We start from the raw sequence: 17,560 nt of genomic DNA on the forward strand, positions 1-17,560 counted from the left end.
TCGAAAACTGTTTTGGAATAGTGCGCAAAAGTTGCCAATCAGTATTACAAACCTAATCTTTTTTTGCGATTTTTCAAAAAAATTTCATCTTCTGCCCTCTGCCGGGGGTTGAAAAAATAGAAAAAATAAAAAATACGAACTTATGATTTTAATTGAAAAGTTAAGTAATAAGTACATGCTATTATTATAAAAATGATATCCAATTAAAATATTTTCAAAATACAGTAAAACCTGTCAGTAACAGCCACTAAAAATAAAAGAACTATTGGCCGATATAGAAAGGTGGCCGGTAGTGCCAGTTTTTGTAGTCTACATATAATTGGTTTGGAAAAATTTTAAACTGGCCGTTAGTACAGGTGGCCGATTTTGGCAGGTGGTCGGTAACATAGGTTTTACTGTATGTCATATTTATTCTTCTACCCACTTCCTACCCTCCCCCTTAATTTTGATTATTTATTGTTTATAGTCTTTTTTGGACTCAAATTTTGGCATATCTTTACGCGAATCAATTTTTGCATTGGCAAAAGTGTCTCTTTTTTGTGACCCAATAACCGATGAGGATGCTTCAGTTACGAGCTTTACGATTCTCTCTACAGATTGGGTGTGACAAGGAAATGTAAAGATGTCAATGATTTTCTCAGGAGATCCGGAAATAATATTTTTCAAATCTTCTACTTTCAAACCTTGAAGCAATGGAGGGCAAGTTATTTGATTGTTTTGCCAATCAATAAGATCAATATAGTCATCTGCTTCAAAATTAATTTGTGGTATAATAAAAGGTCGGATATTAGATGAATCATCATTATTGGCCTTAGTTTTTGCATTGAGAATGCGACGAAGAGCAAGCTCTCTTATATGCGGGCGAGTGCCATGCAGCATGCATAGCAGAAGATTTTCCGGATGTACAAAATAGGCATTTCTTTGAATCACAGGATCTATAACACTTTTCAAATTTTGTTCTAAGTATCTACTACGCTTAATTGTTTGTTACACATGCTTTGCACCATTCACACATGATGAATTGCATTTGATCTGAAACCATAAAGGAGCATAAACCGTAACAATAAATTTTGCCAGTTCCTTTAATTCTGATGTTGGATTTTCAGTACTGACATAAAGACGTAGAATGCGATTCGCCAACGTGAGCCATCGAGAATGACTCAACTTTCCAGGGCTTCGGTTTAATAAATCGACAGAATATTCCCCTGTAGAAATTGCGACACAAATTTGAAACAAATATTTCTGATCGGCACTTAAGTCAATTAAATCTACTTCTGGTAACTCACAGTCAATAATGTCATAGTTTACAACCGGCATATTTTCCGCACTGCACTATTTGTTTTCCTATAGTTCCTGCAAAAGCTCTTGGACCTTGAGTTTGACCGTCAAGATTTTGGAAAAGATACCTTAAAGGCAATTCATTTGTGTGAAGCTGACACACAAATCTTTGTAAAGGGCGACCTAACTTTAACTCTAGTTGAGAAATAACACAAGTTTTTCTTCCCGTATTAACTACAGTTCCGTCACATCCTACTACCACTAGTTCTTCTAGATTATACCTATAACTCTCTAAAAAGTTCACAATACTTTGACAAATGCTTAGGGCCGATCCAGAAAGGGGTACTGTGTGAACTAAAAATATGGAGCCTGGCTCTTGAACTAATGAAACATGCTCTTCGAGTGCGGTTCTTCTGTGGAGCTTGCCTTCAATATTTTCGATAAAGAAGGTTTTATCTTTTCTTCCGTAAAAATATATGGCCTTCAAAGTTTAGGGGGAGTTTTGCATAAAACCTTTTCTTGCTCTTCTCAGTTTGTTTCTGTCTATTACGTTTTTCGTGTTAGCGTTGGTAACAATTCCAAGGTCGTGTAGCACTGCAGTTGCCACAGCTACTGCAGATCTGTCCGATATCCATAGCGGTCACAGACTTTGGCCAAGGTAGGAAGTTTAAAATAATTATGTGAACACTGCATTTCTGTACTGATATTGGCATGGGAAGTGGAAGGCAATTCAGGATCTATTTCTGGATCAGTTTCTAGCTTTCGCTTTCTTGATAAGTTATTGCAGCTTTCGTGTTGAACGGATTGTTGTAGCTCTTTTCTTTGCATCTCTTTTTCCACTCTTCCTGCCTTATTTGTCAACTTTAAGGTTTCCTTTAAATCGATATTTCCATTAATCATTTTTCTAGGTCCTCTTTGATCTAGTAAAAACTCCCGTTCATTTTTAGGTACCTTTTTTCCCTTGTCGCAAGAACATTGTTCAAGAATTTCGCATTTGCAAGCGCTGATATCAAACAGGCGAGTGTTCTCAGTTTGAAATTCCTGGACACATATATTGTAACTATCATTTTTCTTAACTTCCGGGTACCTCAAAAGTTTTAAGTACTTGTCGTGATGAGTTTTTATTAATTGTAAAACACTTTTTCTTGTTATGGTAAGAATTGAAGCTTTCTGCCACACACTTAAAATTTTGTCAGACAGTATGTTAGATATCTCAAAAACCGTTGGTTCCTTCCCCGAGTTTGGAGATTTTAAATTATACCTTGTCCATAAATAATACTGTAAAATATGAACTTTTAAAGGAAGTACGTTACCTTTAAAATCTGCAGGAACACCAGCTAACGGACACTCAATGTATTGCCTAGTATAACGTATCTTTGAAGAACTCATATTTTATGACACGATCGCCGAAATCCACAAAACTGTTCAATTTTCACGACTAATTGCAAATTTAAGTGCGCCACGTGCGGAATCATAAACATTACTGAAGTCCAAAGTCGCAGCACCCCGCACCCCGAAGATAGGACTAATAGACTAGCCCGGTACTTTATGTCTCCGTTAACAGCCGGTTAGTTAACCGGGGTTTAATCGGGACAGAAATATATGCATAACATAGACATAAACGCAATTATACTTATTATTATATTCATAAATAATTATAATAATAATTATAATTGCTTTTATTACAACGCAAGAGGCCCTATGAGGTACTTTTCTGTCCCGATTAAACCCCGGTTAGCTAACCGAGGTTTAACCGGGACATAAAGTACCGGCCCTAAACAAACCAGGGCCGCCAGGACCGGGCTTCTGTTAATAATGCCAAAAAAAATTTTTTTCGTTTTTCAAAAGCCTGTAGAGGACAGAAGATGTAATTTTATCCAAAAGTCGTAATAATGCTTTCTTATTGTCGTTACTAAAGGTAAATTTTGGTGGGTATTCCAATTCAATGTGTTATTTTTTTATTTTGTGATTATTACTCCATTTTTTTTTTCGATTTTCAAAGGCCGGTAGAGGGCAGAAGATGTAATTTTATCAAAAAGTTGTAAAAACACTTTTTTATTGTCGTTACTAAAGGTAACTTTTGGTGGGTATTCCAAATCAATATGTCAATTTTATTAAAATTTTGCGATAATCGATCCACCCTAGCCCGGGCGTTTGTAATAATGATATAGAAGAAAAATTAAAAGGATTACATTATTACAAACATATTCTTGAGAACACAACTTTTCCATCTGCATTGGTGATCCAGAGATTACATAACAACGACTTCATCTCCCAACATTACAATTGCCCGGTACATACGAGTAGAATTGTTCGAGAATGGCTGGAAGAAACTAATGTTAATGTTCTTACGTGGCCTTCCCGGAGTGCAGACTTTAACCCCGTCGAAAATATGTGTGCAGAGTTAACAAATAAACTAAATGAAAGAAACATTAGACCACGGAATAGAATTGAATTTTGGGAAGCAATTGAGCAGGCATGGGAAGAGGTTGTTGACTATAACATGAGGGGATTGGTGCTATTTATGAACAGAACACTGCTAAGTTGTATTGACAATAATGGAGCTTCCACCAAATATTAATTATTGTTTAATATTTAGCATTATTTATCATTATTTAATATGAAATAGATTTAAAATAAAATGGATATTTTAAAACCAGACTTCCTTATTTTCGTTATTAAGACCATAATCCATTTTATTCAAAAAAATCTCTTTCGATACATACTTTCCATTTTGTAAAATATATTATTATTTTGATTTTTTAATTTTAATCAACCTATCCTAGGTACACCACTGGTAACGTCACTTTGACGTAAAAGGTGCGTTTAAAACTAGGAAAAAAATTAAAAAATCGGCTCCTAGATACGTAAGCCTGTAAACTATTCAATGACCGTAACTGTACATATTTTATTCGTTCTTTTTAGACTATTGATCATGTACTTTAGAAAGGAACTAAATGTTAAAGATGCTTTATCGTTTCATATGGTCAATGGACCCCCAACTATGAAAAAACCGCGGAGCGCTACCATCTAAAAAGGTACGTTTTTGAGAAAGGGTTGAATTAGTCCCTATCCACTAGCGTAAATTAGGATAATTCTATACAATCTTCGTACATACACACCTGCAGAAAAGTTGTTCAAGATTAAATTTCCTATCGAAAAATACCTTTTTTGACAAAAATATATTCAAGAAACGATGATATTGTTCCACAGGGATATAGGCATAGGCAATGTTTTACAGAAAAACAAACTTCTATCCTTCCTTTTCAAAATGACGTTTGTAGAAATCTTTGGGATTTATAATATCCGATTAAATTTTCCCTATTTTGTCGCTAACATTGTACTACAAGTTTTTTCTACGTAGTTTTAAGTAGGATGTAATTGATGAAATTTCAATCACATTTTTAACACTAAGACCCAAGGTTCCACGCAATATCAAGTTTTTAGGTTCATCTTTACAATAGTTATTAACAGTTATTGAAAATTAAGAATTCTTTGGTTTTTTATATTTTTCTAAGCAACAAATTACTAGCTTTAAGGGGGGGGTATGGTATGAAATCAACATATCAAACACATTTTTGTGAATTTTTATCGAAGCTATGGTAGACATATTTTATTTTTAAATGAAATAAGTATTTTAAGTACAAATCAAAGAATATTTAAAAAAAAATTAAATCCAAAATATTGAAAAATAAGCCATTGGTGACAAATTTTGACATGCAGCTCACAAAAAAATGGATTTTGCGGTAGACATCAGAACTCGTCACTGGATCATACGAAACAAAAAATTCAAAAAGATTTAATTGGCTTATAAGTTTCACGAGGTAACAACGCCGAGTTTGTTTTTGTATTTTTAATGATTTTTGAATTTTTGGTATCACTCAGAAGTCAAAAATCCGAAATTTTTGGTAAAAATTTTGTGAAAATCAACAGATTTATTACTGTTGAACAAAAAAATAAGCACAAAAAGAAAAATATCTCGACCTTGTTACCTCATGAAATGTCTAAAGAAACCTATGTAAAATTTCAGGTAGATCGGTCAAGTAGTTTTTCAGTTACAATGTCCACCGCATTTAAAAAAGCAGTTTTCAGAAAAATGCGTTTAAAGTTCTGACAACTACATCTTCATCTTCTTATTTGTCTGCCAAATCGTAAAGTGATGCACATTGTTTTTTGAATCACGGAGTAATCTACAAGAGAGAAGGCGAACAGTTGTTTAACGTTTCTCACTACGCTCAAGCGTGCTGGCGCGAAGTCGCGGCAAAGCGAGTCGAAAATAGGGATATTCAACACGCTGTATCTCTGATAATTTTACTCCGATCAATCTGAAATGTGCAGAGAGTATTCTTGAAAGTGTGCACTTTTATTCGAAATAATAAAAAAAATTAAACATTTCAAACTATAGGTACACCCCTCCTTAAACTAGTAGCTAAATTACTAGCTTTATTACAAACTTTAAACGTGTTTTATCCAATAATTACATTCAAATTAGTTCAAATTGCTTTACTCTTTACTGGTAGTCGAAAGCTCTAAAAATGGTGCATTTATGGAATTAAATTGTTAATAATTTAAAAAGTCCACCAAACACGTTGCACGAAATATAGAAGGTTTGCCACGGGAATATCTTATTTCTCTGGACTATTGGTCTTCGCAATAATCTGAATCAAAAAGTACATATTTTACCCCTTCAATGTCTCATAAATAAATAATAACCAAAAATTTGCTGTTTCACCATGGGCTGGGGAGTTGTTCCTGACATTGCCCTTTATAACACAGAGGAGGTTTCAAAAATTCACTAATTAATGAATGAAATCGACCTTTTTTACCCACAATTTGGGCGATTACTAAAGATGTCTGGTCTGGAAGATATTTAAATTTTAACAAAAATTCAGCTACATACATAACACAAAAAAGTATTGTAGTCAATGTAACAGACAGCAATAATTAAGTCATCCATTCTATAATACATTCCGAAAATCTGAGAACAATTAAACACGTTTTAGAACAAAATAGTTACCCACCCCAATTTTACAATCCTCTCATTATAAAAAGAAGATCTGAAGCATTAAAAAAATCCTAAAATCAATAGCTTACTGCCATAAATAATCACAATAATCCCATCAATACATATAAATAAGAACTTTATATCATTGCTACACAATAAAGGGTTTTCCTTCAAAAAAAATGTCAAAAATGCTATTAATCTGTAACATAAATTATGGTCATGAATCACCTAAAACACCCAAAAAATATTTATCAAAATTCAAACCTATGGTCAAAAAAAAGTAAATCTGATGTTGCTTAAAAAATATAATAAATAATTGTAAACACTTTGACTCATCGTATATTGGACGAACACATCAATATTTACATACACGAATTATTCCACATAAAAACACTATAACAAATAATAAAATTATATAAAGGTGTTAAGATATAATATAACACCTGCATTGTCAAAACATTCCTTGAAAAATAACCATAAGCAAAGTAACCATGACTAAATAGCTACTTGTATAACAAGGGAGGAAAGTGCTACTTTTCCTCCCGAGAATGAAGTTTACTGCCCGACGCCTAGCGGAGGGCAGTAATCATTCAAGGGAGGAAAAGACACTTTACTCCCATGGTATACATATGGTTTTTCCACCTTCCTCAAATAACAAGTCATTTTTTCATTTTTACTTAATTTATTTATGTAACTAACCAAAAAAATTTATTAGAACTAAAACTAACAAGTAGGTACAATCTAACTGTCAACTGTCAAATTATTATCAAATATAAGTCAAATTACTAATGTAAACATTGTTAAATCAAAATAACAATTTACTGTTTTTTACCATCCTGCAAAATACAGGGTGTTTTATAAATAAACGTTAAAATGTATAGATACTTACGTAATAGAAAATAGATATTGTACAGGGCGTTAATAAATTATATTTCAAGAATGAAATACCATGACGTCACTTTCACTTTTCCTCCCTAGCGAGGAAAAGTACAACTTTGCTCCCTGCAATCAGGTCCGGAAAAGTATGCTTTCGGTAGAGGCAGGTGGAAAAAGATATTACTGTCAATTAGATTAAAAGAATGGAAAGAATACTTGAAAATATTGGATAGAAAAATATTGGACATATTTTCAAGTAGGTAGATCAAGTTTTTTCTAAAGTATTCACTTTGACAGGTACTAAAACCGATAAATATTAATATGGAACTAACTAAACCCATGAAGAATATGTACGGGATGATAGGACTTTATGTATTAAGGGGCTATTCATATATTTTCTTGGGAATCTCTAAAATAAAAAGTACTATACCAATTGTTTTGAAAATGTGCATGAGCATTTATTATGAAAAGAAATACATGTAAAACAATTTTTATAAAAAAATATTGAAAATTAAACGACTTATGCGCCATCTTCTAGCACCTTGCAAAAATACATAGCTCCACTGATGCAGTGATTGGGACTAATAGAGATCCTGAAACATAAAATTTCAAGGTAATTATTGAAATATAAGTTATTTCCTATACCCTCAACTAAGATTTTTGAAAAATATTCAAATTTGGAAAAATGATGAAGTGTTGAAAACAAATTTTAAAATTAGCTAAAACATTCTGTTTCAATTGACATATTTTTATCCAATCAAAAACCTCTAGTTGATGGTATAGAAAATAACATATTTCAATAATAACTTTGAAATTTTATGTTTCAGGATCTCTATTAGCCTAAATCACTGCAGCAATTGGGCTATGTGTTTCTTCGCGTTGCCAGCAGATGGCGCATAAATCGTTTAATTTTCAATATTTTTCTATGAAAATGTTTTTACTCGTACTTCTTTTTATGCAAATGCTCATGCAAATTTTTAAAACAATTGGTACAGTACTATTTATTTTAGAACTTTCCAAAAATGTATATGAATTTCGTACTTTTACGCTAGGACAGCCCCTTAAAGAAGACAGGTTATACTACAAGGAAACTCATAGAAGAATACAACGAACGATTCTTTCTCATTTTAAATGTCAATAAATATCTCTCTGAGCTCCTTTGCTTTTAAATTTAATAGTATAAACATTTCTAAAATCACTACGTACAAAGGCATGCAGAACAGAAAAATAGGTGCATGCAGAACAGCTAAGCACAATTAATAAAAGCAAAGTAAGGGCGTAACTATACAAACAAGTGCAGAATCTCCTCAACCTGGTGTTCACTAGTTGTTAGCAAAAAATCTCAAGCTTCAGTATAAAAATGTTAGAATATAGTACCTACTTTAATATATTTTTATATGACCTAATTCGTCAGTAGACCTGAGCACTTACACAGTTCACGAGATTCTGTACTTTGTTTTCAAGAGTGATTTTAGTGCTCATGTTCATACCTGTCTACTGCTTTATTATCAGGTATTCAAATGTGAATGATAAGCTAGTTCAAAAATGTCAGATGAACAACTGTCAAAAGGTTTAACAGATAGATAATTGCATCATTATGTATGATAATATATTACATATACGATATATTATATGAATGAAAAAGAACTAAAGGAAATGAATAAAGGAATATAAGGGAAATAGGAAAACATACAGAACTGAAAACGATTAAGTATACATGCCATCGAAGAGAATAAAGGGCCTAAAGTTTTAAACGAATGTTCAGATAAGAAAAAAATTATCAGTCTTTTGGAAGACAACGTTATTACACAATACAGACAGGTTCGTGAAGCAAATTTTAATCTCTTGTCTATTAAATATATTAATGTTTATTTCAAGTGATTTTATTCTGGTTTTACAAAAATTTGATGTTCACTAATTGAAGCTGTTCAGATGGGTGCCACACGTCAAACACTCGGGAAATATACGGCACAAAAGAGCAAATTAACTTGCTAGAAGAGGATCAGTTATAAAATACTTTGGTGGATAGCCGGCCTTGGAAGTGCCAACAGACACTATCAGTCACCGGGAAAAAGCCTGGATCCAAACATAACTCCCACTGGAAAAATATTCCCTCTAAACTGGACCGATATGTGCTAACAGGACTGAAGTACTGCGAAACCAGGAAAGTAGGAATCAGGGTTCCTTACTATACAGTCAAGGGATATCTGCATAAAATTACGTTGTTTGATGGATACTTAATGTGCAGCCTCTGTGGTAGAGAACCTCAAACAGACTACCATATTTTGTATGACTGCGAGGCTCTAGATGACTACCTAGTGACTTCACAAACATACGTTACCCACCCCTAGACTTTTACAAATTGGTACATAGTCCAGAGAAATAAGATTTTTCTCGTGACACATCCCCCTCCAGGTTGAAACCAAATTTTTTGAGTAGTATGGACATCTATATTAATAACCTATATGTTTCCTGCAGCCGATTTTGATGATATACATAGTTATAAACCTAAAGCAATGAAGATCAAAAAACGGTAAATTTTCGCTTTTTTCGTTTATTACTAATAAGTGAAACATTCTAAACAAATTTGAGAATAAGGAACTCATAAATCATATAAAAAACTTCAATATGGCGTTCGCTGAATATGTCTATCCTTATTTGTTGCTTAGAAAATTGCAAAATAAGTCATACATTTTGAGATTTTATTAATGTTCATAACTTATGTAAAAATTAAGTTAGAACCTTCTTATTACACAGAATGCTGAGACTTCTTGTGCTTACATTATATTTTAAATTTTAAAGCAGTTGGTCAAATAGTTTAAAAGTTACTTAATTTGTTTATCCCAAATTCATTTTTTTTGCAACACTATAAGTCAGAAAATTATGAGGTTACGGTAATATTTCGGACAGCTTATGAAAGAAGAACATTTATACTATTGTTTTCACCCAATTTTGAAAAAATGTGAAAACTTTGAATTATTCACGTCCCTCTGTCTGTCTGTCCGTCTGTAATCACAACTACTCCGTCAATATACCAGCTATAATGACAAATGAAGTGTCAAATGAAAGCTTATAATCCAAGGATGGTACTAAATGTGAGATATTTGACGTAGGCTGTCTGTCTGTCGGTCTATCCGACCGCGAATATAACTCCTCCGTCATTATACCAGGTAGAATTACAAATCAGGTGTCAAATGAAAGCTTATAATCCAAGGATGGTACTAAAGGTGAGATATTTGACCGAGGCTGTCTGTCCGTCGGTCTGTCCGACCGCGAATATAACTCCTCCGTCATTATACCAGGTAGAATTACAAATGAGGTGTCAAATGAAAGATTATAATCCAAGGATGGTACTAAAGGTGAGATATTTGACCGAGGCTGTCTGTCCGTCGGTCCGTCCGACCGCAAATATAACTCCTCCGTCATTATACCAGGTAGAATGACAAATGAGGTGTCAAATGAAAGCTTATAATCCAAGGATGGTACTAAAGGTGAGATATTTGACCTAAGCTGTCTGTCCGTCGGCCCGCCCGACCGCGAATATAACTCCTCCGTCATTATACCAGGTAAAATGACAAATGAGGTGTCAAATGAAAGCTTATAATCCAAGGATGGTACTACAGGTGAGAAATTTTAACTACTTAATTTTTAATTTGAATTTTAGCAAAAATGACTCAAAATTAGTAAATTCGTATATCAATCCACGCAAAGTTACACGAAGAATTCAAATAACGTCTTCCAGTTCTACTTTCGATTACTTTGGGTGAAAACCTAGGACTTACTTAGTCCAATTACTTGTTAACTTATTTAAAAAAATTACAAAAAGTAATTTTAAACACTGTAAAATTATTTTGCAAAAACATGTTGATTTTTTGCTTACCTACTTATAAACAATTAGAATAACTGTTTAACCGTTACCCGTAGAAAATTGATTTTTTTCATATTTAGAAAGACTGAATTTTTATACACAATTAGAAAGAAAAACAATTGTCCTAGGACAATTAGGTACGAAGTTAGCCCCCCCCCCCCTTTTTTTAATTCACATGTTCTTGCGAAATAATTTTGCAATATTTAGAATTATTTTTTGTCATTTTTTTTAATTAAATTAATAGTGTAAATCTTCTTCTTTCATAAACTATCCTAAGTATTACTGTAACTTCATCATTTTCTGACTTATAGTGTTGCAAAAAAAAATAATTTGGGATAAACAAGTTAAATAACTTTTAAACTATTTGACCAATTACTTTGAAATTTAGGGTATGATTTAAGCAACAGAAGTCTCAGCATTCCGTATAATAAGAAGGTTCTAAGTTAATTTTTACATAAGTTATGAATATTTATAAAAACTCAAAATTTATGAAAAAGATAAAATCAGTTTTTGTTTTCATTTGATTCAGAGTTGGACCACCATCTCCATATCGCTATTTCAGCATCTATGCATCCTCAGTGGAGCTATGCAGTCACAACTCTAAAACAAAATCAAGAAACCCTGCCAATTTAATAGTCCTGTTGCCAGAGGGGGTTCAACGGCCTCCTTTATTCAGATGGACTTACCCAAGTTTTTTTCATGTATTTTGACCCGTAGAATTCGAATTTTTTGGGTAACAGTTGATCTGGATGTCGATAAGATTGTTATAGAAAAAGAACTTGAGGAATTACATAACAGCATTCTAAGCAAAATTCTAAACATTCTAAGCAAAAAATGTTCTGGCAAGTTTTTTCGTAGGATGCATAGTTTTCGAGATAAACGCGGTTGAACTTTCAAAAAATCGAAAAATTGCAATTTTTGAACCCGAATAACTTTTGATTAAAAAATAAAATAGCAATAATTCTGCTTACCGCATTTGAAAGTTCAAGTCAAATTATATCGGTTTTGGTTATTTGCATTGCTAAAAATTAATTTTTTTATTGGTAAACAAAGCTATAAACACCTAGTGCGTGAGTGATGTTTTCAATGATTTCTCATTTAAAATCGAACGAGTAGGTAGAGTAGGTAATACAAGTGCAAGCGAGGCAATATCTACGTAGCATGCATTAAAACGCATGTATTAGGCACGGGAAAAACTATGTGTTTATAGCTTTGTTTAACAATAAAAAAATATATTTTTAGCAATGAAAATAATCGAAACCGATATAATTTGACTTTAACTTTCAAATGCGGTAAACAGAATTTCTATTTTATTTTTTAATCAAAAGTTATTCGTGTTCAAAACTTGCAATTTTTCGATTTTCTGAAATTTCAACAGCGGTTATCTCGAAAACTATGCATCCTACGAAAAAACTTGTAGGAACATTTTTTGCTTAGAATTACCCAAAAAAATACAAAAAATGTTTTGATTTGCGAGAAATCGCTGTTATGTAATTCCTCAAGTTCTTTGTTTATAACAATCTTATCGACATCCGGATCAACTGTTACCCAAAAAATTCGTGTTCTACGGGTCAAAATACATAAAAAAACTTGGGTAAGTCCATCTGAATAAAGGAGGCCGTTGTACCCCCTGGCGACAGGACTATAAGGGAAACATCGCGATGCACAATTTATGATTTATTTTGCAATTTTCTAAGCAACCAATAAGGATAGACATATTCAGCGAACGCCATATTGAAGTTTTTTATACGATTTATGACTTTCTTACTCTCAAATTTGTTTAAAATGCTTAACTTTTTGGTAATAGACGAAAAAAGCGAAAATTTACCGTTTTTTGATCTTCATTTGTTTATAACTATGTATATCATCAAAATCGGCTGCAGGAAACATATGCATATGGGTTATTATTATAGATGTCCATACTACTCAAAAAATTTAGTTTCGGCCTGGAGGGGGTTGTGTCACCAACAGTATATTTTTATTCCTTATTTCTCTGTACTAACAAGGTTCTAGGATTCTCTAATAATCAGTAACTCAAATCTGGTGCAGCTATTTATCTCCGACTGTTCGGTAACAACCCGAAATGTCTTCATGTGACATTCTAATCACTGAATTAGTGACATAATTTTTAAGAATTATTTTAGATAGAGCAATTGGTACTAGAAAATATTGAAGAAATATGTGAAGATGAGTTAAATGGGGTTAGAGCAGAATAATTGATGAAATGTAAAGAAGCGAGTGATGTGTTTTGTGACAGAAAAATTTCAATGAAATTATATAAGACCTCTATTAAAAGATCAGTTAAAAAAGCACAAGAAAAAACCATAGGTGGAGTTATAAGTAAGGTTACAATTAAAAATGAGTAAGTACATTAGGTAAATCCAGGTAGGTATAGCACCAAGCAAAGATAAAATGAGAAAACATAGGTTATAAGAGGGTAACGGCAATTATTAAGATTTGAAACTATTATATCTATACAACAGCACATTTTGTTCCGTACCATAATAATGTAAAAACGGATCTTATGAATGTCACTGTTAGGAAAAGTGATGCCATGGGAATGAAACAGATAACTGTACATTTTATATTTTACGATAAAAGCAAATGTACATTAGATTGCGTGCCACTAAACGATGATTAAATCAAGGAAATTAAAGAGGTAATCAAAGGTAATTAAAAATATTCAAATATTAGACTAGAGAATATCTAAAACTCCACTAACACAATATACATACATATGTATACAGTGCGCTGAAATAAGTGTTACCCCTCCCTATTAACTTTTATATTTTTAGCACACGCTTGGACAGGTCGATTTTTAAAATAATCATAGTATATTATAGCATCAATGTTTCGAACTTTACGCAATCCCTCTTCAGGTGACAGGCATAAATTTGATTTTTTAAATAGGATCAAGTGACACCTCATTTAAAAGCTTTTGAAATACTGATTACAAAAATGTCTAATACTTTAATCCTTTTTGATAGCGTAGGCGCAAAATTTTGGTCGACTTAATCGAATTCTGAGAAAACTAATAAGTATTTTTGAAAAATTTAAACCCAGAATAAAAGATTACATTATTACCGAGGGCCGAAAGTTCCTTAGAATAACCAAAAAGTTTCTTTAGAATGAGATATCTGAAATTAAAAATCACCAAAAAAAAATTTAACCCCTGTAACTTATTAAAATAAACATTATAGAAGTTCTCAGGGACTTTCGACCCTCGATAATACCGTAATCTTTCATTCTGCGTTTAAATTTTTCAAAAATACTTATTAGTTTTCCCAGGATTCGAAAAAAAAAGAATTACATTTTTGTAATCAGTATTTCAAAAACTTTCAAATGATGTGTCACATGATGTACTTTCCTATTTAAAAAAATCAAAGTTAGGACTGTCACCTGAAGAGGGATTGCGTAAAGATCGAAACATTGATACTATAATATACTCCTCCTCCTCCTCATTCGTTTCCTCATTGCTGAGTGTCGTGATTCCCTATAATACGAGCAACTATCTCTTTCCATCGGCTTCTGTCCTGAGCTTCCCTCATGGATTCATAGAATGTTTTTCCACTGGCTTTCTGTACTTGATCTGCCAATCGAGTAGGTGAGCGACCTCTACTTCTGCGCCCTTCAACGTTTCCAGAAATTATAAGTCTCTCAAGATTATCATCACTTCTTCTTGCAATATAGCCGAAAAATTTTAAGACGGTGGAGAGGCAAATAGAGGAAAGTCGAGTCTGAATATTAATCTCTTGGAGGATTGAGTGATTTGTTCTGTGTTCCGTCCATGAGATCCGGAACATTCTTCTCCAGCACCACATTTCAAAAGCATCAATCCTTTTTTTGTCGTCCGATTTCATTGTCCATGTTTCGGATCCGTAATTAAATATGGGAAAAATTAAGGCACGTACTAATCTTATTTTGGTGTTCTTCGACAAGGAGCGATCTTTCCAGATTTTCGATAATCGACTCATAGCGTTTTTGGCCATGCCTATTCTCCTACGTATTTCTGTTTCACAAGATCGTGTATTACCGATGTAGGAACCTAGATAATTGAACTCGTTAACTACTTCAAACTGGTCCAAGGCTCCTGTTGTCTGAAGTGAATTTGAATAATCTACTATCATAATTTTTGTTTTTTGTTTATTGATCTTGAGACCACATCTATTGCTTTCGGCTTCCACTAGCTACAGCAGGCTGGACATTTCTTCTTCGAATGCAGTTATTAATGTTGTATCATCTGCATATCTGAGATTTGAGATCTTCTTTCCCGCGATAGAAATACCGCCATTGCATTTGTTGAGTGCTTTTCTCATTATATATTCCCCATAAAAATTAAAAAGACTTGGAGATAGAATACATCCTTGTCGGACTAATATACTATGATCATTTTAAAAATCGACCTATCCAAGCGTTTTGCTTATATGCTAAAAATAAATAAGTTAATTGGGAGGGGTAACAGTTATTGCAGTGCACTGTACAACAACAACATGCCAGAAATCAGACACAAACTTAAAATAAATCAAGATAAACAGAATCAGATAGAATATAGAATAGGGTATTACTTGTTTCTAAACTACAATGAAGGATAAAATAAAGACACATTTTAAAACAGACAAATTAGCAAAAAAAAGTGAAAAAATCTTATCTAAAGTTGTTTTATTACGGAAAGTGGTAGGTAGCTGTTCTACAAAATGAAAATATATTAAACAGTGAAAAATTTCCGAGGGTTCATTGGGGGGAGGGGGGTTAATTTCCAACTAAATTTAATTTTGCAATGATATAACATTTTTGTAACCTACCTCAAAATTACCGAGAAAAATGAAAAAAATCGTCTTCAAATTTCAATTTTTTTCGATGTTTTTATTTTTATTTTTTTTAAGGGAGTTTCTCGTGGTTGGCTGTAAACCATAGTTACAATTATAGAATACCATGTAAAATGGTCTTTTGATTTATGAATTCAGAATGTTTTCAATCCTATCGGACCATCATCAATGAGAATCGTCTATGTGGTGAGTCTATGGTTCTTTACTCGTGCGTCATTAATACCTGGCGAGATAAAACACATACTTTTTATCTAGCATCATTGTCGTCCACGCATGAAATTAAGACAAACCAGCTACCGCCTGTTATTAAGTAAAGAGACATGTTATTTTTATGAACGCTCTAGACTCAGTACATCGAAAAGAGATAGGTACAAAAAAGACGCTTGGGGGCGTTTTTAGATTTTAAGTACAATTTGTGACGTTTCTGGTTTGTTTACTTGTGGCTGTCAGTTTGTTGGATTTTTTGTCCTGTTTTTGCATTTAAAGTTATTTATATTACATAGACAATTGTTTTCACAACTAATTTTTGTATTGGAGTTTAAAATTTTACGATAAGTGTATTTTATCTTGGTGATAAAACAATGGTGAGACCAAAGGTGTTGTATGAATGTAAACTATGGACAATTAATCGGAAAGAAGAAAGAAAGTTGACTAGGCTGACGAGGAATGGCGTAGAAGAACAAACCAAGAGCTAATGGAGTATAAGAGGCCCAAAATAACACAGAAAATCAGGGTACCGAGACTTAGATGTTTGAGACATATTTTAGGAATGCCAAAAGAAAGAAATGTCCAAAGAGTTCTGCAAGCAGGAGAACAAGGGAAGAAAAGAAGAGGGAGACCACGAAGGAAGTGGTTTGATGCCTCCGGGCTAACATAAAGAAATAGAAGCAAGGGTCTACAAAGAACAAGTAAATAAAGGACCGGAAAAAGTGGAAGAAATTAGTCACTTATAATTTTAAAATTTTAAATAGCAACCCACATTTTTTATTGCAGATTTGGATTTCTCATGAAACAATAAGTTACATTGATTCGAGACAATTTTTAGAATTGTTGATAGATGACGCTATAACCGGAAAAATACGATTTATTAGCGCCATCTATCAACGATTCTAAAACATGTTTCGAATAAATGTTACTTATTTTTTCATGAGGAATTCAAATCTGCATTAAAAAATGGGGATTCCTATTTAAGATTTTAAAGTTACCCCCACCCCACATCCAGAGGTGCAGTGGGGGTCTTTTTTGGTATCATTCCATAAGTTTATAAAAAATATTAAACACGTGATTTTTGGTTTTTCATTTGGTGTATTTTGTAATAAAAGAACAAACTGGGATAGGTATAGAGACGAAATAAAATCATCCATTAACCTAAACTTGCCTCTTAAAAGTGACAGGGACATAGAAAATGCAGTCACTCACTTAACTACAGTTATTCAGCAACCTGCTTGGTCGTCCACTCCAGAAATTAGCTTCACACATAACTCCGAGTCGTATCCTGCTCACATAAATACACTTATACTGGAAAAAAGAAATCTAAGAAAGAGGTGGCAGCTCACTAGGCACTCAGAAGATAAAACAAATTTTAATAGAGTTTGCAGATTACTCAAAAGAAACTTAATCCAACATAAAGACAATGGAATCAACAATTATTTAAAGAACCTCTTACCTTCAGATGATACAAATTATTCTCTGTGGAAACCAACAAAA

The 17,560-nt window shown here is 32.9% G+C and overlaps 2 protein-coding genes across 9 annotated transcripts in view; both read right to left on the reverse strand.

The window, feature by feature from the left end:
- Positions 1-17,560, reverse strand: part of LOC114334549 (endophilin-A) — a 410,053-nt gene that overhangs the window by 319,096 nt on the left and 73,397 nt on the right. The gene's annotated exons all lie outside the window — the stretch shown is intronic.
- LOC126893023 (uncharacterized) lies at positions 1,888-2,667 on the reverse strand. Its single transcript, XM_050662963.1, has one exon. The coding sequence runs from the start codon at positions 2,665-2,667 to the stop codon at positions 1,888-1,890; it is 780 nt and encodes a 259-aa protein (XP_050518920.1).

Source organism: Diabrotica virgifera, chromosome 10 (genome assembly GCF_917563875.1).
Source record: "Diabrotica virgifera virgifera chromosome 10, PGI_DIABVI_V3a".
NCBI lineage: Eukaryota > Metazoa > Arthropoda > Insecta > Coleoptera > Chrysomelidae > Diabrotica > Diabrotica virgifera.